Consider the following 23,740-nt stretch of genomic DNA (forward strand, 5'->3'; position numbering starts at 1 on the left):
GTGCGTGAGAGCGCGCGAGGCTTTGCAGTGAGGCAATAAAAGTATACTTCACAGAAAGAAGAGCAGTATCGTTGGCTGAAGCTGCGGAGGAGGAAAAAAGCACTGGCTGCGCCCGTCGAGACTTCGTCAATCGCAAGACGAAGATGACTGCTTTCCGTAATCCAAAGAGAATAACCACTGTATCGGAAGGAAAATGGAGTAGTAGGTCATTCACGACTCTACTCTGATCTCTTCGATAGTCATGTCCACTTGCCTCCTTATCATCTGAGGGAAGATGGACATGTCATTCCAGAATTTCTCCCGTCCGAAGTACAACATGCTATCATGTCGGTAAGAAATCGTACGGGACCCGTTAACAACGAAATAAGATCAGAACATCTGAAGAACTTTCCACCAGTACTTGTCAACAATATGGTGAAGCTCTTTACACATTACCTGTCAGAATGCAAGATTCTTAAACAATGGAAGACCAGCAGGGCCGTGTTCTTGTGTAAGAAAGGAGATCCACATGGCATCGACAACTATCGCCCATCTGCTTACTATCCGTCACCTACAAGCTCTTTACAAGAGGTTAACAGGATTGAAAATGTGTTAAATAAAGGGCAGTCATGTCAGCAAGTAGGGTTTCAAAACTCCTCATCAATGCCATTGCGAGGCTCACTGAGCGTTATCATTCGTAGTGCTAGATTTTCAATCAAAAGAAGACCAGCAAAATGTTACTGTTAGATAAGAGGGAGGACCATGTAATAAGGATAAAAGGATAAAGTTCTGGTGTTAGTCAACCCGCTTGGGATGCGCCCCCACGTTCATTTCAATCCAGAATCGTTTGAGGTTTACGAACGTGTAACCAGCCTATACAATGATTTGCGGTGGCTAGCCAATGTGTCAAGTCAATGTTTTTATCCTCCCAGACAAGTCTGCTATCAATTTATCGACCCCGGAGGGATGAAAGGCTTGGTGAGCACTAGGACCGATTGGAATCTCCGATCGCTCGTGCAGGAAGCGGAATCTCTAACCGTTACACTACACCCGCCCTGGAATCATGTAATATCCGCAGATATCGTCAAATCGCTCATTCTCTTTAGTGTACATGCTTTTCACAAGAGTAATCCTAGAAGTGACTGAAAAAAATGGAGACAGCCGAGCGGAAAGGGCTTAGCACGACTTACCATTCCCACAGTGTTTCGAAACTCATGAAGGTGTTGCGAGAGTACAAGATACTGCTGTCTCACCTTCATCGACTTGAAGAAGGCCACTGACTCATTTGAGACAGAAGCGGTCATGGGGGCTTTAGACAACTAAGGCGCCCCTACTCAGTACATAAAGCACCGAACTTCACGACCGGAGTTTCGCCATTGCAAAAGAATATCATAACCGACGAGAAAAGAAGAGAAGAGGTTGACATAATTTTAATTAAAATATTCAAGACCACTCGAGAAAGCAATGCGAATGGTGGGATGGGACGACATGGAAGTGAAGGCTGACGGTCGGCAGCTACACCATTAACGCTTTCCTGATGACATTGTATTGATAACGTCTAGCATCAGCCAAACGGAACGAATGCTGACTAAACTTGTGGATGCATAGGTCTTCAGCTGAGTCTGAAAAAGACTATGTTCATGCGAAACGGATGGGTCTCAGATGCCTCATTCATGTTTGACGGAACGAACATATCTGAATGCACCAACTACGTTTATCTCGGTTGGGAGAAGAACATGAAGAACGTCCTGAGCTCCCCCAGCTGCGCAGGAGGAAACGAGCTGCTTGGGGAGTTTATAAGAGCATCGAGGATGTACTTAAGAAGACCAGGATCACCTGGCTCCGAGCTCACCTCTTCAACACCACAGCACTTCTTTCTTTGACCTAAGCTTCAAAAGCCTCGGCACATCTCAAGCAGGAAGAAAATGCGGTGAGAGTCATTGAACGCTTAATCGAAGGAGTGATGCTAGTAGTGTTCCGCTTCACTCATGTGAGGGACGGGATTCAAAGTTCTCTCCTACGTCAACGATCGAAGATTAGAGGCGCATTTACCAAGTAAAGCAAAATAAGGTGGTCGAACAACGGTGCGAACGATGCGCTTCAATGACAACCGTTAGACCAAAGCGGTGAGAGACTGAATTCCACGCGATATTAAGCGCACTACAGGAAGACCGCCGACCCGATAGTCAGATTTCTTCACAAAGACCTTCAAAGAAAATGCTGATGCTCTTCATGCGCACGCGAGAGGAAGAACCTCTGGGCGACTCAGGCACGCGATCGAGAAAAAGGGAAAAATTACTGGCGCCCGGTCGACAAGTTCAAAGAACAACGGGAGTCAACGTGTTCGAGGTAACCAAGGAAATGTGTCTCTGGGATACGGAATCGCCAAAGGATTTGCTTAGCGAGGTGTGAGATGCCTGGCGGACCATGCCTAGGTCGTAATAACCATTCCAGATATATAATATCACCTGCTATATAAGTAGGAGGACCCAGTGTTGAAATTTTGAAGATTGTAAATCGAAGTGCACTTGACACCGTTCAAAAGAGCCCCTCTTGCGAGAAAAGTCGGCTATTTCAGGTACGGGAACAAAAATTCACAGAGGTTTCAAAAACCTCGTTCTTGTGAAAACAGTCGGAAATCTCTCCAATTAATTCACTCGAAACAATGACTAGCTGTCATCCAGTGTAAGCGCGTAAACCATATCTGTAAAGGAAGAAGAGTCCTTGTACCTAATCGCGAGATTTAAGCACAGATTTTAAGCAGTTGACAGTTGTTCAAAGATTGGAACAAATAACGAAATAGAAGAGAATTGTAAGTTTAACAATGAAAAATCAGACACTTTCAAAACTAGAAACCTACAATTTGAACTATCGTCAAGAACAAATTGTTCAGCTGGAAAATTTCCAAGCACCACAACTAGGAGTGTACGCCTTTTCATTAGAATTCAAATGAGCACTATGAGCTATGAGCAGTCCTATGGGCGCCTTTCTCTTCCACGGAGATGCATCCGCAGGATATGCCCATGGCGAGATTGCGGAGGTGTGAAAGTAGTTAACGAAGGTTGGGGACGCTTTGCTTGTTTTCAGGCAACACATTTGTCAAAACTATATTCTTGATTTAAAATCAGCAGCTCATTTTCTTCCGCATGGTATTTTTTTCAAACTTTATTTTTGCCCACTCCCATTATTTCGGATTGAACTGTTGGTGACGAATTTTGGAACAGTAGTAGCAGTGTTGTACATCCTGGTAAAATATCAACCGTTTTTTCTTGGTTATTCCAACATTAGATAAAACATAAAGTCCTTCAGCTCAGTGATCGTGTTAAGCGTCTCATAAAACCCTCTCTCAGCGACGGTATTAGAAGCCATATGTTCATACGATTATAGCAGATTATAACAATCGTCGTTATATAACCAAACTCACACAGGTACGACCCTTCGTTGCTGTGCAATAAGCTTCCCATCCAATACTCTGGTTTTCCTCTGCGAAAACAAGTTTCCTACTTATAGACTTTTGATCAAGTTTTCGAGTCATATTCTGAAAGATTGCGCCTAAATGGAAAAACGAAGACAAATTCCGTCTTCTCAACATTCACCAACGTTTATTTAAACTAAAGCAGACTGCAGCTTAATTTTCTCGCCATATCACTGTCACTTCTTGATGCACGTTTCTGTGGCTACTTTCCTTCCAGTTGAGAAAATTGGCTGTAACGGGTAGATGTGGACAATAGTAATCATCACTTTGAGATTTAACGCGACGTTCATGTATGGCGAAGGCAATAAATCATAACAAGTTTTTTCTTGGTTCCATATTACTTAATAAACATTTTTTCGCCTAACATTTTAACATTTTTAACACATTTATTTTTTTAAAATGTTCCTTGAACTGGTAAAATGTGAGATGTCTGATGATCAACATAATTAGTGTACGAGCAGTAATTTCTTCCTCCAGTAAGCCTTCGTTCGAATCTTCTTCTTATTAGTACTGTAAATCTTCTCAAATCTGTAGCGCCCCTGACCCCCAATCTATATGATCTGTGATTCTTTGATGATTACACATGATTCACTTGAGCATAAGTAATTTTTGTCCACTCGACAAAGAAAGTGGTAACTGGCCAACACATCTAACACCTAGGTACGCTCAAAAAAGACATTATTCACATCATGAATATGTACATGGGGCTGCGTATACGAGCTACCTGCACGTGGTGGCCCTGCTTTAACTAAACGCAATCAGGCGTTCGAGTGTACGCATCGGGAAAACGAGCTATATAACTTGCACTGTTATATGGCAAAAGATTCCCATATATTGCAAAAAGATGTTGTCGTCCAGCACATCGCCAAAGCCCATAACCTGAAAGGTCAACTGACTGAAGGGAGCATGGAATCTTTGGCAACAACCATTCGTTTCGTCACCATGAACTGCCGAACACTATCGAGTGAACTCCAACAAGCCGCTCTATCCAGACTTCTGCGATATTTCCGTGTGCCTTTTGCTGCACTGCAGGAAACACGCATGAAAGATCGACCCGTAATCAGCAAAATTACACCATATACTGCGGCGATGCTGATGAGAACAAAGTAGGTGGCTGCGCGATAGCTGTGAGGAAAGATTACAAGAAGAAACTGGCGGAGGAATTTGGCTCAACGTCGTCTAGATGCGCCTTTCTACGACTGGGAGATCGTAGAGGACGTAAACTGTGGATCGTAAGTGCTCACGCACCTACGGAAACCGCTGAGGACAACAGTAAGGACGCTTTCTATGATAAACTCAATGCGTTGACGTCTAAAATACCAAGCCAGCAGGTGGTCGGAATAGACGCAAATGCGAAAATGGGACTCGAACAGCAATGCTAGGAGAATGGTATTATCCGGCGCACATCGGACAACGGTAACCGTCTGGTCCGACTTCTGCGAACAGACGGGCCTCATCGTCACTTCCACGTTTAAGAGGAATCATCGACGCCATCAGCCCACGTGGAAGGGGTCAACCATTTTAACGCCTAAAGAGCAGCGCAAGCGGAAGATGAGGACTTTTAAGATTCAGCTCGACTACGTTCTGGCGAGCAACATTCTTCAGTCGGATATCCGAAAATCTAAAGCTGTTTGGGACGTCGCGTTCGACTCTGACCACCGTCCAGTTCTTCTCAGCTTCAAGATACGGTCCCACAAGAGAAACCGAGGAGTTCCTCTCCAACCGAAAATCAACATGGCAGATCTGAAAGATAATGAATGCAGAACAAAATTCCGCCAACGGGTGTCTATTGATGTTGGAGTACGGACCAAGAAGAAGCTTAACGATACGGATTGCTTCACAAAGTGCATCCAGGACGCTGCAAGGGAAACGCTCCCGGTTCTATTGCCGCGGAAGAAGTTTGCCTTTGTATCTGCCGAAACAAAATCCACGTACAATTCTGTATGTGTCGCACGCAGCGCTGGTGACTTCAACGAGGAAAAGCGTCTTAAAAGGAAGCTGCGTCGTCAACTGCAACAAGACCGCGATAACGAGTGGACGTCAAGAACGATGGAGTGAGAAAGCGTGGGAGGACAGTAACCCGCGGAAAGCCTATGCTCTACTGAAACAGTATAGCGGCAAAATGAAAAGATGTTCTCCTGTCCTCAATACTCCCAATGGAGTAGCTGTCGTTGAAGTAACCCTTTCAATTTGGAGGGAACACTTCAAGACCTTGCTGAACCGGCTAGCACCGTCAGCTCCTGAACTCGAGCGCGTTTATAGACCGACATATGCGGTTATCGAGGAGCCACCGACCGAGTCGGAGGTTCTACTCTGTATTCAAGAATGAAGAATGGAAAACCTGGTGGAGACGACGGGATTAGCGCAGAAACGCTAAGATATCTTTCTCCGTCTGGGATTCGTGGGATAACAAAGATCATCCGTTCAATATGGATAGACGAAAGGATACCTGATTCGTGGAGAAACGCTATCAGAATTCCCCTCCACAAGAAGTTATCCGTCACGGACCCTAGGAACTATCGAGGAATTTCTTTGCTGCGTGTTATGTACAAGGTATTGCAGCGCATTATCCTGGACCGACTCATTAAACATCGCGAAGAAACAACGCGCCACGAGCAAGCTGGCTTTCGTCCCGGCCAATCTACGATTGACCAGGTGTTCATCGTCAGGAGAGTGATCGAAATCTGGCAGCGGTGTTCGAAGCCAATGTAACTACCGTTTCTGGAATTTGAAGCCGCGTTCGACTCTCCCCACCGAGGCCGTCTTCTCAACGCACTCCACGCCGATGGAGTACCAGGGATGTTCGTTCGCTTGCTTGATGACATGAATCAACGAACAACTGCTGCAGCTCGAACAACAGTCGGATGTACAACTCCGTTTAAAGTGGTAACTGGAGTAAGACAAGGGGCTGTGGCAGGACCCTTCCTGTTCAATTTCGCCATCGACGGCATTATGCGAAGAACAGTAGATCAGCGTTCTGCCGTTATCATCAGGACACCCTTTAACCGATCTCGAGTACGCAGACGATGTTTTTATATTCGCGGAAAGCGAAAGCATACTTCAACATGTTGTCAATCTTGTATCGAAACTAGCTGCAGCCTATGGACTACGTCTACGCCCTGATAAATACAAGCAGATGTGGGTCTCTTCGAGACCTCGGACGGGAATCAGGGTGGACGGACAACCAACTGAACTCCTCGATGAGTTCTGTTACCCGGGCTTGAAGAACAACAGCAGCTACGAGAGAGATGTTCAGCAAACATGCGCTAAGGCCACTTCTGCATTTAATTCCTTAACGAAATGCCTGTGGTCGACCCCCATCACCAACGAAGTCAAGCTGCGGGTCTACCTATCCGCAATTCGTCCCATCATGATGTACGGATCGGAGACTTGGGCAGCACCATCAACGGTTATGGAGAGGCTTGATTGCACGGAACGAAAGCTGCTTAGGCGGCTGCTTGGCTACTTTTGGCCTAGGGTATGCCACAATGAAGATCTTTACGCAGAAATTGATGTGGTATACCGGCGGATGACACAAGGAAGACATCAACATCTTGTACCGCCATCGAAATTGGCTAAAGTAAATCGTCTTCGCTTCTTTGGTCGTATATTAAGGAGACCGGCGGATCGCCTTGTTGAACGAGTTCTGAGGAGTTTGCCGGATTCGGACTGGAAGAAGCCACTTGGCCGAAAACGGAAGTTCTGGACTGAGGTGGTGAAAGAGGACCTGGGGACACTCGGCATGGATAGGCAGTTCAGGCGAGACGTAATGTTTCGCAGAATATGGAATAGCGACGAATGGATTGATTCTGTGCAAGCCCTCGCAGAAGATCGAGAAGGTTGCGCAGAGCTGTGTTCTAGGGCGGCATACCTCGGCGAAGATGCGGGTAATCGCGTCAGGCGATGATATCAGCCCACCGATTAAGTCAAGTACGTCATAAATATATACATAGCTTTCTCTTTTGCAAAAAATGTTCGAAACCGATAGCCAACTCCTACATACCTGTACCTCACATTAGCAAACATTTGGTCTATAACGGATTTGCCAAGATCTTCTATACAGATTACTGTGTCAAATCTACTTATAGACACTTCAATATAATGGAAGATAATGGATCAAGGAGAAAATCCTGAATAAAATATTCTTTTTGCTAGAACTTCTTAGAAGCTCAATCGGAATAGTTCCGTAGTAGATATGGTAGAAGGTTGTCAAGGTAGGGGCATAGGGGTAAACTCGTCCGCTCGTCAATGTAAACAATGACTTTAACTGACCAAAGCCATCTGCAGGCCATCGCCTGCTATGAGTTCTTATAAAGCCATAGTCCAAAGACCGCCGCCGATAACTGTGCTGCATTGAAAGTGACTTGGTCTCTCAAACCACAGCTCATCGTTGGTATCAGCACTTCCGGTCAGGAGAAGTATTGCTCGAAGACGAACCTGCTTTTCTAGCCTTACTGCATTTGACTACCAGACGCTTCGCGATGCCTTGAAAGCGAAGCCCAGTCCCACTGGTCGCAAATTTTCGATGACACTTGGGTGCGACCAGAAAACCATTGCATCCTTTGCGACTACAATAAGGTTGTCTCGACATGGATGCCACAAGAGCTACGAGACTCAGACAAAGCATCGAAGATCAGTGCTTGTAAATCGTTGCTTCTATGCACACATGTCAACGAGGAAACTTTTTCGAGGATACCGTTACTGGAAGGACGAGTGTAACATGGTAAGAGCGCACAGTCGATGGCGAAACCACCTTAGGTCAATCAAGCCTTTCATCTCTCCCGGTCGATAAATTTCTGACGGTCTGGGAGCGTAAAAACACTAACTTGACACGTCAATTGTCCTCACAAGTCACTGTAGAGACCACACCCGGGTTCAAAAACCTCGAACGATTCTGAAGTGAAGCATGTTGGCGGACTTCAAACGGACCGATTAACTCCGCACACCCTCCGTCCCTGATTGAAGTTGAAAGTTGGTCTTCTATATCAACGCTACGTGACACCGTCAAGAGCTACCAAGCGGCTCAAAAAGAGCACAAAAAAATGATTCTGCTTTGTTGTTCTTTCTTAATAATGGGTTTTCCAGGAAAAGTTCTACTTCGATTTCGTTTCTGCCGGATCCATTAAGATTTCATTGTAATACCGTAGCTGTTTCAAACGATACATCGTTCCGCAAACACATTGTTGTCGCTGCAGATATGTATATGGACGTGTCGATGGTCATGCATAGTGCTAACATGTGTGGCTAGTAAGTCGTCCATATATTATTGATCTACCATTGAGTGCGCGCCGCCGGACCCCTCTAACGCCGACGGACCCGTCCTACTCCATCCTACAAGGTGCGGGCGCATGGATTCGACGCTGTGGGAAACGACACATTAACATGTTAATTGGGACTGTCAGATGCTTCCCACTTCGTACTTATTCTTCGTGTTGCTGACACATCCATCTGACCCCATGAGGAACCGCACCAGCCATTTTTCTGTTTTCCGAGCTTTTTCCTTTACTGCTTCGACAGCGTAAGCTCGAAAAAAGCATCAAAAGCAAAATTTTGCTATAGTTTGAGTCTAATTTCCGAATGCAGTGTTAGAATGCACTCAGAAGGTGGTCCAAAGACGTCGCTTTTATATTTTGTAACACAGTGTGCCTCTTTCGAAGAGCAGCGGCTTTTTATAGTGTGGATAAAGAAGCTTATTTAACACCCTAGCATAAACTCAAGTACCTGGAAAAAGGGTCCAGACTGAAAGACATGTACAATATGGTTCCAGATTTTGAAATATCTTCTACCCATATAATTTCTGAAATAACCCCTCCCTTGTCACATTTAATTAACCTCACCCAATGTTTACAATTCTATAAAAATTCATCATTCTTCACTTCCCATTCATTCCATACCGTTGGCGTACACACATTACATTCAACATATCATATATAAATTAATCATGGCATGGATGTTTTTATGTTTCATAATATCATGTCAGCGTTAAATATCACTTATCATAAGGTTCTGATTAACTACAAACTTATCACTTTTCCAACTAGTTAACAATTCCTTATGCATCCTTGAGTTTCTTCGACGTTTCTAACGAGTGCGGGAAAGAATTAAGATTACTCTTCAATTTTCGTACAAGGGAAATGCACAAAAAAAGCAAAACAATTCTAATATTTTCTTTCCTTCTACTTCTCTTTACACAAAAATGGTTGGTCATATCTGTTCATCAAAGACGTGTGAGATGAGTTACGGTGAGTTACAACTAAAATTCTCATCATTGTTTTACTTATGATCTTTAGGCATATCCATTACAAAGACGACTATGCTAGTAATGGAGATGATGCTGCAAACAATAGAATTTCTCTTTGACTTTGAGAAAGTATGAAGAAAATCTCCAGTATTGGGTTCTCACGAGTACTAGACCGAAGATGTTTGTAGTTTACAAGCATCACAGCAAAGATGCGAAGCACTCTCTACAAATATAGATATCACCGGTTGTTTGTTTTGCAGTACCTGATACTTGGTCACTTATGTGTAAATACACAAAACCTGAGAGGTAATCAATTGTTGCGCGGAGTCGGTGATTGCTCCGAAGAATTAGCAACATAGAGCAAAAATGCATACACGCAAATTTTGAGGAAGTAGAGGGATGCTGCGGATCTACGATTTCTGGCCAATATTTCCACAGGACACCCAACAAGTCCTTTAAATGACTTTTTCTTCAGTTAGTCTTTCAGTTTGTTCGTTTTTATTCCAGTGACTTTTAATTGTACTCACACAAGTAGCAGTCGCCACATTCAACAGAGTGCGACTCCACAGTGGGGCTTCCGTTCCCGCGTTGATGTAGCTGATCAAATCAATACTTACAATTAAGACCCTACATTGGATTTTAGCAGCTAATGAGTGCCAGTCTACAACGAATTAAAGATAAGAACTTCATTCTGCGGGAATTCTCACGTATAAGATCTTTTAGTCGTCATTGCTTGAAAACTACACTGCGGGGCGAATGACAAAAGCTTTTAGACTGTGACATATACACTGAGGGGTTAAGGAAACTTAGTTTATTACAATCATTGTAAACTTTTACCGCGTAATAATCTAAACTAAACAGTCTTAAGTGATTGGCCTTGAGAGCAGCTGAGAACAGTGTTCTGAGTGCAAAGTAATGTTTGAAAAAAAAATGCACTAGCAACCACTGCATCTTGAATCAAAATCCTATCGAAGTGACTTGTTGACATGATATACTATCAAGGCGCAAATATTATGTACCTTTGCTTTGTTTCTTGCAATATACGCATCAATCTCCTCTTGTGGAAGTGGTTGCGAACGAACACAGTCTGGTGGTCGATGTTTCTCCCCAGATTCAACTAGGATATTTTCAGATTGTGGGTGATGCGCTGCGAAGCTCTGGAAGATGCCTTCTACCGAATGTGTTACAAAACGAATGGATTACTCTAGCAGAAAAGAAGGTTTTGACAAAACATGGTCAAGAACTAACGTTTTGTGAAATTTCCTCGAGTTTATGAATAACCAGACCATATGTAATAGGAAGATCATTGTCCTCACTGTCGGAAATGGAAGACCGACACCTAAATATTATGTTGCCGTTCTGAAGATAACATGAATACGTTTAGTTTGGACTTTTAGGTACCCACGTTGCTGAGTCTTCTTGATTCGCACTGGTTTCAATTTTTGACTTTAGCAATTGATTCGTTTCAAGGCGGCGCGAGGAAGGTGACACACCGGGTCCACCGCGACGACGGCTGGCGCGGTAATATTATGATGCTTCAACACTTTCAGCTCAACAGTGTTGGAGAAAAATCACTTACTTTCCTTGAATCATCTGCTTTTGACGATCGGGACACTTATGTTGGTACAGGTTTGAGCGAAACTTGTAGGTCTCAAAAACCAGAAGCATTCGAAGGAAATTAAAACACCTAGTACATGGAAAAAACAATTAAAACCTTGAAGCAAAATTTGCACTTGAACGGACGGTCATTCGAATGTTTTACCGCATGCTGCTTCAGGTACCAGACCGAGTTGAACAGCTTCCCACAATCCTGTAACAAGCATACCGCATGACTCAATTTTAGTTTAAAAATAATAGCTGTTTTGTACGCTTACTTTACACGCACACTGCTGATTCTTCTCCAAAGTCACATTGATTGTATCTACTTCAGTGGGACAGATCACAACTGGTGGCGGAGGGGGCTCATTCTATAAAAAAAATAACCAATATGCAAAAATGGGCGAGCACAACGCTTCCCTTCTCCTTGCGATTGTTTATTATTCATAAACCCGCGATTAAACGTGAAATTTAGAGAGAAGTTTGTTAGAGAAAAGTTAGTTGGACAGTTAACAATCAGGAGAACAAAAGCATGAGTCGAGATCATTTTTATGTCGCTTTCTTCGCATTATGTTAGCTTACTGCACTCTTTATATAGAAGAAGGCTGTAAATAAGGATATTTTAGTTTTTTAGAACTGTTTTTCTTACAAAAATTTCGCCAACGGTTATATCGGGGCGTAATACCACATTAACGCAGCCATTTAAAGCTGCAAAAACCAAGTTCATGAGAAGCGTACTCATATATTTATTCAATTATTTATTTAGATACACCGAAGTATGTAAAAAGCTACGTTTTGTACGAGTCACCACAAAGTTTTCTCACTTAATTTTCCCGCCAATAAAGATTCACACAGTCCTCTCTGTGACGGGTGAACAGGTCGTTCTACTCTCACAAAAGGAGAAAAGTCCTCTTATGAGATGTGTTCCTGAATCGGGAAAGCACAGTATCGGTCAGAGCTTGGATGACCGACTTAATCCAAAGTTAGAGAAGCTAGGGGCTTAAGGCTTTAAGCGAACTCGTCCGAAGGGAAGGGAAGTGGGAAGTACGTTTGAGTAGTAAGTCACCTTTGCGCCGGAATAGTGCCGTGAATAATCCCTGCTCATTCTATTCTTTTTGCTGCTTTTTTTACTATGCATTTTCTGTATCTGTTCGTATTCATCTTTGCCGCATCCTTTTGGCACGCCATTGAGCGAATAAATAAACAAATAAACAAGTGGGGAAGGTTGGACCTCAAATTAGGGGTTGACCCTCGAACAGCAAACCACTACAGTGATCCTTAGAAGACTAACCACATCATCATTTCAAGCTCACAATCAAATGACCGCTTTCCTCTGTTGCTCCTCATCAATAGGAAATAAACGGAAGTCGGTTTGAATCCAAGGACCTGTGCCAATAAATGAGCGAGGTTGAAGCGCTGCTAAGAAAAAGCTATGATAGTGATTGCTGACAATCACTTTTAAATTAGTATGCACACTTTAGATGAACGAATTAAACACTTCACGAAATGCCCACTTCATTCCGCGAAACTGAATGTTAGTGAATAGCTGGAAACCCAAGAAATTGTATGTAGCCAGTCACTTTTGTATTTTCGTTTACAGTAACGTTTCAGTCGGATTTTCTCAACCATCTAACAGATTGACACTCTGTACGCCAAGGGGTTTTTTCATCCTGTTTCTTTCATAAGAATTGCGGAGACTTATGTTTCTTTCATCATACTATTTCTCGAGCTCTTGACTGCAAAATTTATTGGGAGTCTACCCTTTATGTTGCAATTTCTGTCCTCCTGCTTTACGCAAGTGGCCTATGGAAAACACATTGCTTTTAACTTGTCCTCCAGAGCGCTTGCTCTTTTAACGACGCACTTATTCCTATCAAGTTAATACCTTCCAATCAAACCACATGACTACTGTGAAAAATTCGAAAACTACTATGACAGGAAATCACCAGCTGCCTATTCTCCAGCTGATCAGCTAAGCGATACAAGTGCTTGCTAAAATCGACGAAACACCCGTCAGAAAAAGTGGTCTCCAGCTGAATTTGCAGAAAAAGAGGTTTATGGGAAACTGCTACGTCTCACGCTCAACAGAAAGAACATATCCGAATGTACCAGCTGTACATATCTAGACAGGGAAGTAAATCTGATAAACGACCTGACATCCGAGAAGGAGGAAGCAAGCAGCTTTAAAAGCATCGAAAGTGTAATGAAAAAGACCAAGAACATCAAGTTCACCGCTCACCTCTTTAACACTTCCGTGCGGACGAGTGCCACAAGCGGCTGGGTTTCACAACGATATCTCACCACAAGGGCGGTTTTAGTGTAGCGGTCAGAGGTTCCGCTTCCTGCACGATCGATCGGAGGTTCGAATCCGCCCTAGTGCTCACCAAACCTTCCATCCCTCTGGGGTTGATAAATTGGTACCAGACTTGTCTGGGAGGATAAAAACACTGACACTACACATCGGCTAGCCACCGCAAGTCACTGTATAGGCCAGTTACACGTTCGTGAACCTCAAACGACTGAATTGAAGTGAACATGGGGGCGCATCCCAAGCGGATTGATTAACGCCAAAAACTTTATCCTTTATCCTTTATCTCACCACAGGGAGACAACGGACATGCTAGCCAGATTTCTTAACGAAGTACTTCAAAAGAAAAATTTGATGCTATTCGTGTATCCCACGAAAGGACAATCCACCGTATAATTCTTGCATATGATTGGAACAAATGGAACTATCACTGGCGCCCACACTATCAGTTAGAAGAATAGTGGAATCGAGGTGATCCACATTATCACATTATCGACATCAACACCATCCCGGCCGAATGAGTCAAGTCAGTAATCCAAGTTCTCGTGTTGACTATGCACAACCCCTACAACCATCACGTGAAGAAAATCCCCTTATCCGCAATGTTTTACCGTCCCAGAATAATTTTCGAAAAAAAAAAACGGTATAACCTAGTTTCCTTTACGTTTATTGCATATTGCTGATGGGGAAACGTGAGCAGAAATCAGTGAAGTCGATGGAATCGATAAGCTGATGGATACATACAGAAATTCTCTCAACAGACATTAATCTGTGCAGGCGCTAAAGGGGGTTAGGAATTAAGCGGTATGTGTTTTGTCTCATTTGTTTGACTTAAGTCTTCAATTTCTTTATTTTTAGAAAGTTGTGATTTCATTCCATGAGCATATGCATAGAACAAAAAGCAAGGAGTATTCACTAAATCCAATTTAGCAGAACTGTTTAGGACAAAAATTCTCTCAACAGATGTTAATCTTCGCAGTGCCTGCAAAGATTAATATCTGTTGAGAGAATCTTTGTTATTTTGTCCAAATGAATAAACGGGATCGGATCTCCCTCACTAGAGGGATCACAGCCGGTTAGTCGAGAGGCTATGTGGCGCGTCCCCGGCTGGCGGATAGGGGGCTAATCGCAGACCAAAAGCGACCTTGTGCTTCCCCAGAGACGCAGGTGGATTCAGGGGATGGACTCACTGTTTCTGCTGAGCCAGAACTGACTCATGACATCCTTGTATCCCGCACGTCGGTCCGGCCAGAAGCCTGCAATCAAGTGACTGGGAGGTGCAAGGGAGGCGGTTTGGAGTCGCCTCCAACAAATAAGCTCCACATGTCCACTCCGGGAGAACGGAAGTTCTCCCAAAACTCATGGGACTAGAGGCTTGCAACCTGCCCATGAGTTTTAGAATTTTTATGCAAAACACAGTTATTGGAAAGGGTCTCCTGATTCTGGAGGAAAGCCTGGTACGGTAGCGCCAGGTAGGACGGGGTTGTAGGAGTCATGCAGGCTACCGAAACGGAAAAGGACTAGGATGGCGATCTGTACTTATAACGCACGTACGCTTGCATCGGAAGAGGCCATCGAAGATCTGATAATGCAAGCCAAGAAGATCAAGTACGACGTCATCGGACTGACCGAGACGAGACGACGTCACCCTCTCAACGCCGTATATGAAACTGGAGAAGAACTGTTCTAAGGAACATGCGACAGTAGAGGTGTTGGTGGAGTTGGCGTCCTCGTCAACACGAGTATGGCAAAGAACATCGACTCTTTCGAACAACTTACGACCCGAATCGGACGTCTGCGGATGAGACGATGTGGTCCAACACCAGCTTTGACTATCTTCGTCGCTTACGCTCCAACATCATGCTACGATGAAGAAGAAGTCGAAGCTTTTTATATGGACCTGGAGAAGTTCTACCGAGAAGATAATGTCTTTTACAAGGTCATAATTGCCGATTTCAACGCCAAAGTTGGCCCAAGAAGAACGCCGGAGGAACTTCATATCGGGACCCACGACCTACAATGGAACGACCAGGGGGAGAGGCTCTCCGAGTTCATCATGACGACTAGCACCATCCATGGGAACTCGCAATTCCAGGAGGCCTTCTCTCTACGCTGGACGTGGGAGTCACCCGGTGGATTCTACCGTAATGAAATAGACCACATCATCGTCAATAAAAGGTTCTGCCTGACGGACGTCGCTGTTGTACCAAAGTTCTATACGGGATCGCACTATCGCCTCCTCCGAGGAAGATTTTCCCTCACAAGGAGAGCAGAGAAAGCCGCCAAGTTCAGAGAGAGAAATCCCAGAACTACCAGCGGCTGGGATCTCTTCGCTACGTTAGCTGGCTTTTGGGAATATTCCGCAATGAACAACATCGACATCGACGAGCAATATGACCGGCTTGTTGAACACCTTCACGACTGCGCGAAGAAGGCTGAGAGTCTTAAAACCACCAAGAGACGCCTGTCTCTTGAAACTCTTGAGCTGATACGCCAGCGTGGAGCAGCACGAGCCGCAGGGAACCAAGAACTCACGTCCGTGCTCGCAAGACTTTGTAGAGAGGCGATAAAGGAAGACCTTAAAGAGAGAAGAGCAGAAGTGCTGGCTGAAGCTGCAGAGGCGGGGAAAAGCATCCGCTATGCCCGTCGAAGCTTCGCCAGTCGCAAGACAAGGATGACTGCTCTCCGGAACCCGAAGGGAACAACCATTGCATCGAGAAGGAGGATGGAGAAAATCACCTACGATTTCTACTCTGATCTCTTCGACAGCCATGCCCACTTGCCTCCTGAGCATCTGAGGGAAGACGGACATGTCATTTCAGAGGTTCTCCCGTGCGAAATACGACATGCCATCATGTCGGTAAGAAATCGTACGGCACCCAGTCCCGACAGAATAAGACCAGAACAACTGAAGAACCTTCCGCCAGTACTCATCAACACCTTGGCGAGGCTCTTTACACGTTACCTGTCGGAATGCATGGTTCCTAAACAGTGGAAGACCAGCAAGACCGTGTTGCTGTACAAAAAGGGAGATCCACATGACATCGGCAACTATCGCCCAATGTACTTGGAGAGTTGTACAGTAACTTCACGACTGGAATTTCGCCATTCTACAAGAATATCATCATTGGCGTAAAGAGGGGGTCCGACGGGGTGATACAATCCCACCCAAAATATTCACAGCAACCCTCGAGAACGCAATGCGAAAGTTGGAATGGAACGACATGGGAGTGAAGGTCGACGGTCGGCAGCTACACCATTTGCGCTTCGCTGATGACATCGTACTGATAACACCTAGCATCAGCCAAGCGGAACTAATGCTGACCGAATTCGACGAAACATGTGGATGCATCGGTCTTCAACTGAATCTACAAAAGACGATTTTCATGCGAACGGATGAATCTTGGATGCCCCATATGCCCCATTCACGCTCAACGGAACGAACATATCCGAATGCACCAGCTACGTTTATCTGGGTCGGGAATTGAACATGATGAACAACCTGACCCCCGAGCTGGGCAGGAGGAGAATGGCGGCTTGGGGAGCGTACAAGAGCATCGAGGATGTAGTGAAGAAGACCAGGAACACCTGGCTCCGTGCTCACCTCCTCAACACCACCGTACTTTCTGCTTTGAACTATGCTTCGGAAACCTGGGCATTTCGCAAGCAGGAAGAAAACGCGGTGAGCATAATTGAACGCGCAATTGAGAGAGTGATGCTAGGGGTATCCCACTTCACGCAAGTGAGGGACGGGATTCGAAGTTCTCTCCTACGTCAGCGATCGAAGATTAGAGACGCCGCCGCGTTTGCCAAGGAAAGTAAAATAGGGTGGGCCGGACACGTGATGCGCTTTAACGACAACCGTTGGACCAGAGCCGTGAGCGACTGGGTTCCCCGCGATATTAAGCGCACTACAGGAAGACCGCCGACCCGATGGTCAGATTTCTTCACGAAGTCCTTCAAAGAAAAGTATGATGCTCTTCGTGTCCCACGCGAAAGGAGGAACCACTGGGCTACTCTGGCACGCGATCGGTACAAATGGAAGAATTACTGGTGCCCGCTCGACCAGTTCGAAAATCAACGGGAGTCAAGGTGATCAAGGAGAATAAACGGGAACTTTAATTCAAACGAAGAGCTTAAACTTTGAAAACTCTTTTTGGACCTAATTACAGACAGTTTATACGAACGCCGTATGAACGAATTCAATAGCGGGGATGAACGGTTGCTAGACCAACAATGAAGTCTTCCAAGAGTTCATGCTTTTATGTTATTCAATAAAAGACCGATGACCACATGATTTTGTCGCCGTTGTGTATTCGCGATTTTCAGTAAAGTCAACTGACACACCCTGAGTGAGGTGCGAAGATAGCGGACGACTAAATCTCATAGAAAAAGAATCCGTAAATTGGGCTGGGAAGTGATAATTCTTTCCAGAATGCAATTAAATGGATTTTTTGGATCAACTCGTGTAGCTAGCACTAAAGTTTGGGGTAGATCGTCTGTGCCGCTACCTAAACTGTTTTCTGGATGTATCCATCAACTTATCGATTCCATCGACTTCACTGATTTCTGCTCACGTTTCCCCACCAGCAATATGAAATAAACGTAAAGGAAACTCTGCAACATGCCAGATACGAATCCCGCTGCATGAGAAGGATAAAAGTTTACTGTTATCGACTTGAAGATCTTTCGACTCCGCATTTTTTGCTTATCCTGTTAAAAGATTGAGCACAGGCCTCTTGCAAAATTACGAATATGACAACTGTTTAGCGCATTGATATTGGTTATACCGTTTTTTCAAACCCATTCGCTCGTCGCACTCGTCCGCCCGGAAGTGTTAAAGAGGTGAGCAGTGAACATGATTTTTTTGGTCTTCTTGTTTAAGGACGACACACCCCGGCGAAGATGCGGAAAGCTGTTTAAGTCAAAGTAAGATCAGGTACGAGTGAATCAAATCATATGTCTAATCTTAGCGTTAAAAATTTAAGTCTAAATTTGAGCAAATGGAGTTAATTTCACTCAAATAGAGAAAAAACCGGACTTTTTCGTAAATGTGCTTAAAGGCAACATACCATGAATCTGACGCGGGGAGGGAATGCGCGGGAAAAGTTAGTAATGCGGTTGTAGATTGCAGGATCCGGCGTGGCTCCGTTCACCTCCCCCTAGTCGTCGTAAAAAATGGCATGAGAAACCCTTTAGTTCCTACGAGATACGAAAAGAAGTCCCTTTACCACCTTATTCATTAGTTCACTTAGACAGGCTGGAGAGATGACATAACTGATCTTCGACTGCTCGCACTTGGATGCGATGAGTGGCCCCTTGCAACCGAAAGCTTCGTAAGAAAAAAAGGGCGACTTCCACAAGATGAAATGATTGAGATGAGCGGAAACACCCCGGATACCTCAATGTACAACCCCATCTCTATCAGTCTTTCGCGCGGATTGGCTCACCTCACAATTAGTGGTATGCTGCCTTCAACTGCAAAGAATCTAAGAACTCGCTGCAGAGTTCCTCCTGGACTCATAGTTGTCTTGAGGAGTCTTTATCAATTCTAAAAGTGTTTCTTTTGGAAAGACACTATTTTCTGGATACCAAAGCACTATTGAATGCAATGATATTCATCCTCTCTTCGCTTACTCATTAAAGGTAGTTGTGTAGCAGGAACGCAAAATGCAAATCCTGCAAAAATGTGTTTTTAAAAGAAGACACCGCTGCTATTGCAAAACAGCAGAACAATTACTCTACTCTTCTATAATTAAGCTGTTTCTCGAAACGACCAATAGCTTCCTAGCACGGTTTCTTGGGCAAAAATCTACATCAAACGTCAATTTTATTTCAGTGTGCAGCAGAAATTACGGTATAGCCTTCAAATAAATCGCAATTCCCATTTGAACAAACTCGAATTTTTGTTCCTAAATCGCTGTTCGGTTTACTGCATGATTTTTCGGCTATATGGCGGCTATTGAATCACGGCTGTGATTAGCCATGATTCAATAGCCTCATATCTTGCAGCAAACTATTGGTGGGGCCTCCTGTTTCAGCTTGTTATTCCTCACGTATGTGAATGATCCTCCAAAAAGGTGTTACTTTCCCCGTTCAATATTGACAATCCCATGACTCCATGTACGACCTTCAATAATAAATATCAATAAATTCTCGATATGATGATGATTCAGTAATTGTATCTCTCGATTGAGCCTTATACGGGATTTTTATTGCTATTACAACGAAATCCTCATGTCTGGTTCAACTTTCTCGTGTCCTGGAACTTCTTCATGTTTCTCTTCATGTTTTCTATGACTCCCGTTAATGTCTATGAGGTTTTTGGATGGAATTTTCATTAACCTTATTTTCGACTTCTTTGCCGTCTTCGGAGGCTTAAAAATAGTTTCATTAAGGTGCTAAAGTAGTTGGGGGAGGGGATCTCAACGTTGCTGTTGTAGTTAAACCCTACTTGAACAGCACTTAGTACGCAAAAATCGTTCTTAAGTGTCAAGCGCGGACTGCAGAAAAGCCACCTCTCGGGTGCGGGACAAGAGGTACCCGTGAAAACCGGCTGACCGTTGCTGACCTCTCTTCAGGGCCGCCCGCCTCCACGTAATCACAGCTGCCGCTCCATCAGCTAGACATCCTCCACGACCGTCTGAGATCACACAGACCCCGCCCCCTATTGCCCTCTGATCAACGCCCTGCGCGACGTTCGCGCCTCGACACAGCAGTGGATACTGTGAATTTGGAACGTAGAGAAGTGAGAAGCGAATTGACGCAGCAGTTCTGATATACGAATATAGTAGACTGTGAGCATATTATCAGAAATTAAGGAGAAGAAGTAGTTTCTTCTATCCAGTTAAAAGATATACAACATCGCTACTAACTTGTGTCCCAAAATCCGTCGCCGACCGTCAGAATTCTTGGAAGTGGGCAAAATTAAATTTTGTAAATACCATTCGAAAGCAAATGAGCTGCTGATTTCAAATATACTTCGAGAATTTACTTTTGACAAATGCGTGGCCTAAAAACGGGCAAAGTTTCCTCAAGCCCCGTTAATTACTTTCACACCTCCGCAATCCTCCCATTGGCATATCCCGCGGATACATCTCCATGGAAGGAAGGGGTGTTCATAGGATTTCCGCTTATTTCTCGAAATTGGACAAAATGTTTAATTGGACAAAATGTTTATTACATCCGTAATTAGGAGGCTATTTAGAGCATTTTGGTACCCCACATCATATGTTGGTTCGAAATTTCCATTCTCTTCAGAAATTCACGAAAGTGCTCCATCGAAGATTAATAAAACGCCATGCTTTCGAAGCTGTGGAACATCTCCTCGGAAATTTTTCAGCAAACAACTTGTACTTAACAATAATTTATATTGAAAGTTTCTAACTTTGAAAATGTCTAGTTTTTCCAGTCTCATACTTACAACATTACTCTATTTCGTTATTTGGTCCAATTTTTGAAAACAGCAGCCTACGGCTTAGAATGAACGCTTCTGTCTGGCGATTCGGTACCTGCTTAGAACTCTTCTTCCTTTACGAGAAGTGAATTAGGCGCTAACATTGGATGACAGCTGGTCATGGTTTTCGAGTGACCAAATTGGAGAAAATTTCGTTTGTTTTCACAAAACAGAAATTTTTGCAGCCTCTGTGAATTCTTTCAGTACCTCAAGTAGCCAGTTCTTCTCACAAAAAGAGGCTCTTTTGAATGATATTGAGTTCACTTTCATTTACAAACTTCAAAATTTCAACACTGACTCCGCCTTCCTATATAGCAGGCGATATTCTATAGCTGGAATGGTTGTCGCGGCCCAGGCATGGTCTGCCAGGCATCTCACATTTTCGATAGGTGACTCCTCTGGCGATTCGGCTTCACAGAGAGACAATTTTTTATTGTATTGTATTTTCTGGATTCCTGGGAATGTTGCAGTTCTGGCATTCCTTGTCAAATGTGATTGTGAGAGTTCTACCAAGACCATATCGTTTCCATGTATAATATCTCAGATACAGCTTCTAGCGCCTCACTGCTTTTGACATTCGTGCAGAGTGAGGTGACATGAAAGGGCTATCACACAGCTGTCATCAGTTCTCTCACTGCGTATACGTTAAAGGAAATGGTGTGCGTTCAACAAATAAGACGGTATCTTAGTCAAATTTGTCTCTGTATTTCATTAAGGAACCACAAAATTCGCGATCTGTTGGTCCTCCGACACAGCTTATTATTCGTCGAATCTAATGGTCTAATGTCGGGTTCATCACATCGGGCCTCATTTTACTCGTTTTCATTGGGCCATAGAACACAGGATAGTTCGATATGTTAGGTTTACAAATCAGTCATGAACAACAGAGAATTTATCCATGGTTATCACTGAAACTTCTACATTCACAAGGAATACTTTCTCTGTACATCGATAGATTGTGTTATCTTGCAGGCGAAAATTTGATATTCCACGATCAAGAGCCTGTGACATGATTACGAATTCCCCAATCTTATCGTTTTGTGATGCAGTACATGTCCCCTCCTGTCGACATTTCGCGGATCTCTGTACAATCTTGTCGTTGCTCGCGTGCGAGGTTGCTGTGGGTGACTTGCCTATGACAATTATAAGCGAACAATACCCTAGAAAGTAAGACTCCGATACTCGTATTTGTTGTACGGTCTCTTACAGGTTCTTCATAGAAGTTGCACAGAAGTGTACTACGGATAACGCTCCTTTGTACGCAAGTACAGGTTTTTGTTGCTCTCATTATCTGCTGATTCGAAGCTGGTCTCGGAGCTTGTGAAGACCACTGTAACTTTACGAAATGCTAACTCTTCGATTCAATGTGAGATTGAGAATGAAGGTCCAAGGATCAAAAAGTCGAGTAGAGGCGACCTGACACTAGAAATAAATAACAAAAGAATCGCAGATCATTCTGGACCCGCTCTATATCTTCCCCCATACTTGTTATGATAGAAGACGATGACAGGCCTGCCTTTTCCAAATCTACCCCAAGAATGACGTGTACAATACACGCTGTTTTCCCCAAATTACAGTCAACCGTCGTAATCGAGATTTAAAAATCATTCCGTTTGTCTTACATCCATGGAGAAAAATCGCCTAATTAACGGCCGGTCACTACTCTTTGACGAAGCAGTGATCTTTCACGTACGAAATCGGCTTCACTCAGTAGTTCAAACGATCTCGTTTCTTGAAACCTCGGCATACTTCTGTCTATGTTTTCTATTAGTGTGCTTACAAGGTTTTTGGATAAAACCGTTATTAACCTCTTGTTTCTGCTTTTTGCCTATAGCAAGAGAAAAGTTACAACGGACCTTCACAAGTTGCCAAAACCCTCTGAATCAGAGCAGAAGATGAAAGCAAAACAAACTGCACCTATGAGCAAAAAAGCAACTCCTAGTGAAACTTTTCCGTAACTTTCAGAAGAAACCTGAACCAGATAGGGAAACAGATACGAGTATTAGAATTCTACTTTCTGTGGTGTTGTCAGCTTATAATCTTCATAGGCGAGTCAATCATAGCAATCTTACACCGAGCAATGACAGAGTTCTACTAAGATCCGTAAAATGAAAGCCGACATGCGCTTTTGAGTAAACGAGAAAGGTGGAGAATTCCTAGTCATTTCACAGATTTTGATCGTGAAATAACCAATATCCACTTGAATTCAAAAATTTTCGTAAACGTCATATATGTGTTACTACTAGTGTTGTACTATCATCTCTAGTTACACGTATATGAACCACAAAAATATTTCACTTCTCTTATATAAAGTACAAAAACGACGGAACATCTTCTCCAGTACCATTTGAACTCCAGAAAACGAGAAAATTCTCCTCTGCGATTGCTCTTTAATACCTTTCATTCTTTCATTCCTTCTTGCTTCTATCTCTACTCCATACTATACTTTATATGAGAAATACGTACGTGTCTACACCTCCAAACTCCATCATTTTTCCTTTTATCTCAGTGACTCTGCTTCGAGGAGCGGGAAAGATCAGTTGATAGAGTCACTTAATCTATGAACTTCACTGATTGAATCGCATCCGCACATATCCAAGTTATAAACATCTACCAAGCCGTTGGATATGGTCCGAGTTCCAATGTTATGTCATAACATACAAAAAAAACGTGGAAGGAAGAAGT

General features: G+C 43.7%; 8 protein-coding genes across 10 annotated transcripts in view; 7 read left to right on the forward strand and 1 right to left on the reverse strand.

Moving 5' to 3' along the window:
- Positions 1-1,862, forward strand: part of RB195_022680 (uncharacterized protein) — a gene marked incomplete at both ends in the record, with an annotated part of 1,968 nt that extends 106 nt beyond the window's left edge. The window contains 4 exons of the mRNA XM_064209872.1: positions 55-201; positions 293-623; positions 1,428-1,486; positions 1,588-1,862. Coding sequence (XP_064065753.1) covers positions 55-201; positions 293-623; positions 1,428-1,486; positions 1,588-1,862 — 812 coding nt within the window. The remainder of the gene's footprint in view (positions 1-54; positions 202-292; positions 624-1,427; positions 1,487-1,587) is intronic.
- A 2,942-nt stretch (positions 1,863-4,804) lies between these two features.
- On the forward strand, positions 4,805-5,512 carry RB195_022681 (uncharacterized protein; the record flags this gene model as incomplete). Its single annotated transcript, XM_064209873.1, has 1 exon — positions 4,805-5,512. The coding sequence occupies one exon, from the start codon at positions 4,805-4,807 to the stop codon at positions 5,510-5,512; it is 708 nt and encodes a 235-aa protein (XP_064065754.1).
- A 741-nt stretch (positions 5,513-6,253) lies between these two features.
- RB195_022682 (uncharacterized protein) lies at positions 6,254-7,361 on the forward strand (the record flags this gene model as incomplete). 2 transcript variants are annotated; one of them, XM_064209875.1, is made up of 2 exons in its annotated part: positions 6,254-6,340; positions 6,423-7,361. In XM_064209875.1, the coding sequence occupies 2 exons, from the start codon at positions 6,254-6,256 to the stop codon at positions 7,359-7,361; spliced, it is 1,026 nt and encodes a 341-aa protein (XP_064065755.1). The 2 variants fall into 2 exon arrangements, with proteins under 2 accessions (XP_064065755.1, XP_064065756.1); XM_064209874.1 differs by lacking the exon at positions 6,254-6,340 and having other exon boundaries at positions 6,591-7,361.
- A 544-nt stretch (positions 7,362-7,905) lies between these two features.
- RB195_022683 (uncharacterized protein) lies at positions 7,906-15,219 on the reverse strand (the record flags this gene model as incomplete). 2 transcript variants are annotated; one of them, XM_064209876.1, is made up of 8 exons in its annotated part: positions 7,906-8,022; positions 10,715-10,852; positions 10,944-11,034; positions 11,101-11,208; positions 11,275-11,345; positions 11,410-11,505; positions 11,570-11,662; positions 15,154-15,219. In XM_064209876.1, the coding sequence occupies 8 exons, from the start codon at positions 15,217-15,219 to the stop codon at positions 7,906-7,908; spliced, it is 780 nt and encodes a 259-aa protein (XP_064065757.1). The 2 variants fall into 2 exon arrangements, with proteins under 2 accessions (XP_064065757.1, XP_064065758.1); XM_064209877.1 differs by lacking the exon at positions 15,154-15,219 and adding an exon at positions 13,676-13,687.
- Positions 15,125-16,735, forward strand: RB195_022684 (uncharacterized protein; the record flags this gene model as incomplete). Its single annotated transcript, XM_064209878.1, has 2 exons — positions 15,125-15,242; positions 15,291-16,735. The coding sequence occupies 2 exons, from the start codon at positions 15,125-15,127 to the stop codon at positions 16,733-16,735; spliced, it is 1,563 nt and encodes a 520-aa protein (XP_064065759.1).
- Positions 15,344-16,735, forward strand: RB195_022685 (uncharacterized protein; the record flags this gene model as incomplete). The annotated part of the gene is made up of 1 exon (XM_064209879.1): positions 15,344-16,735. One exon carries the CDS (start codon positions 15,344-15,346, stop codon positions 16,733-16,735), a length of 1,392 nt encoding a protein of 463 aa, XP_064065760.1.
- Positions 16,736-16,799: 64 nt separating this feature from the next.
- RB195_022686 (uncharacterized protein) lies at positions 16,800-17,087 on the forward strand (the record flags this gene model as incomplete). The annotated part of the gene is made up of 1 exon (XM_064209880.1): positions 16,800-17,087. One exon carries the CDS (start codon positions 16,800-16,802, stop codon positions 17,085-17,087), a length of 288 nt encoding a protein of 95 aa, XP_064065761.1.
- A 41-nt stretch (positions 17,088-17,128) lies between these two features.
- RB195_022687 (uncharacterized protein) lies at positions 17,129-17,695 on the forward strand (the record flags this gene model as incomplete). Its single annotated transcript, XM_064209881.1, has 1 exon — positions 17,129-17,695. One exon carries the CDS (start codon positions 17,129-17,131, stop codon positions 17,693-17,695), a length of 567 nt encoding a protein of 188 aa, XP_064065762.1.
- Between the last annotated feature and the right edge of the window lie 6,045 nt (positions 17,696-23,740).

This window comes from Necator americanus, chromosome X (assembly GCF_031761385.1).
Source record: "Necator americanus strain Aroian chromosome X, whole genome shotgun sequence".
NCBI lineage: Eukaryota > Metazoa > Nematoda > Chromadorea > Rhabditida > Ancylostomatidae > Necator > Necator americanus.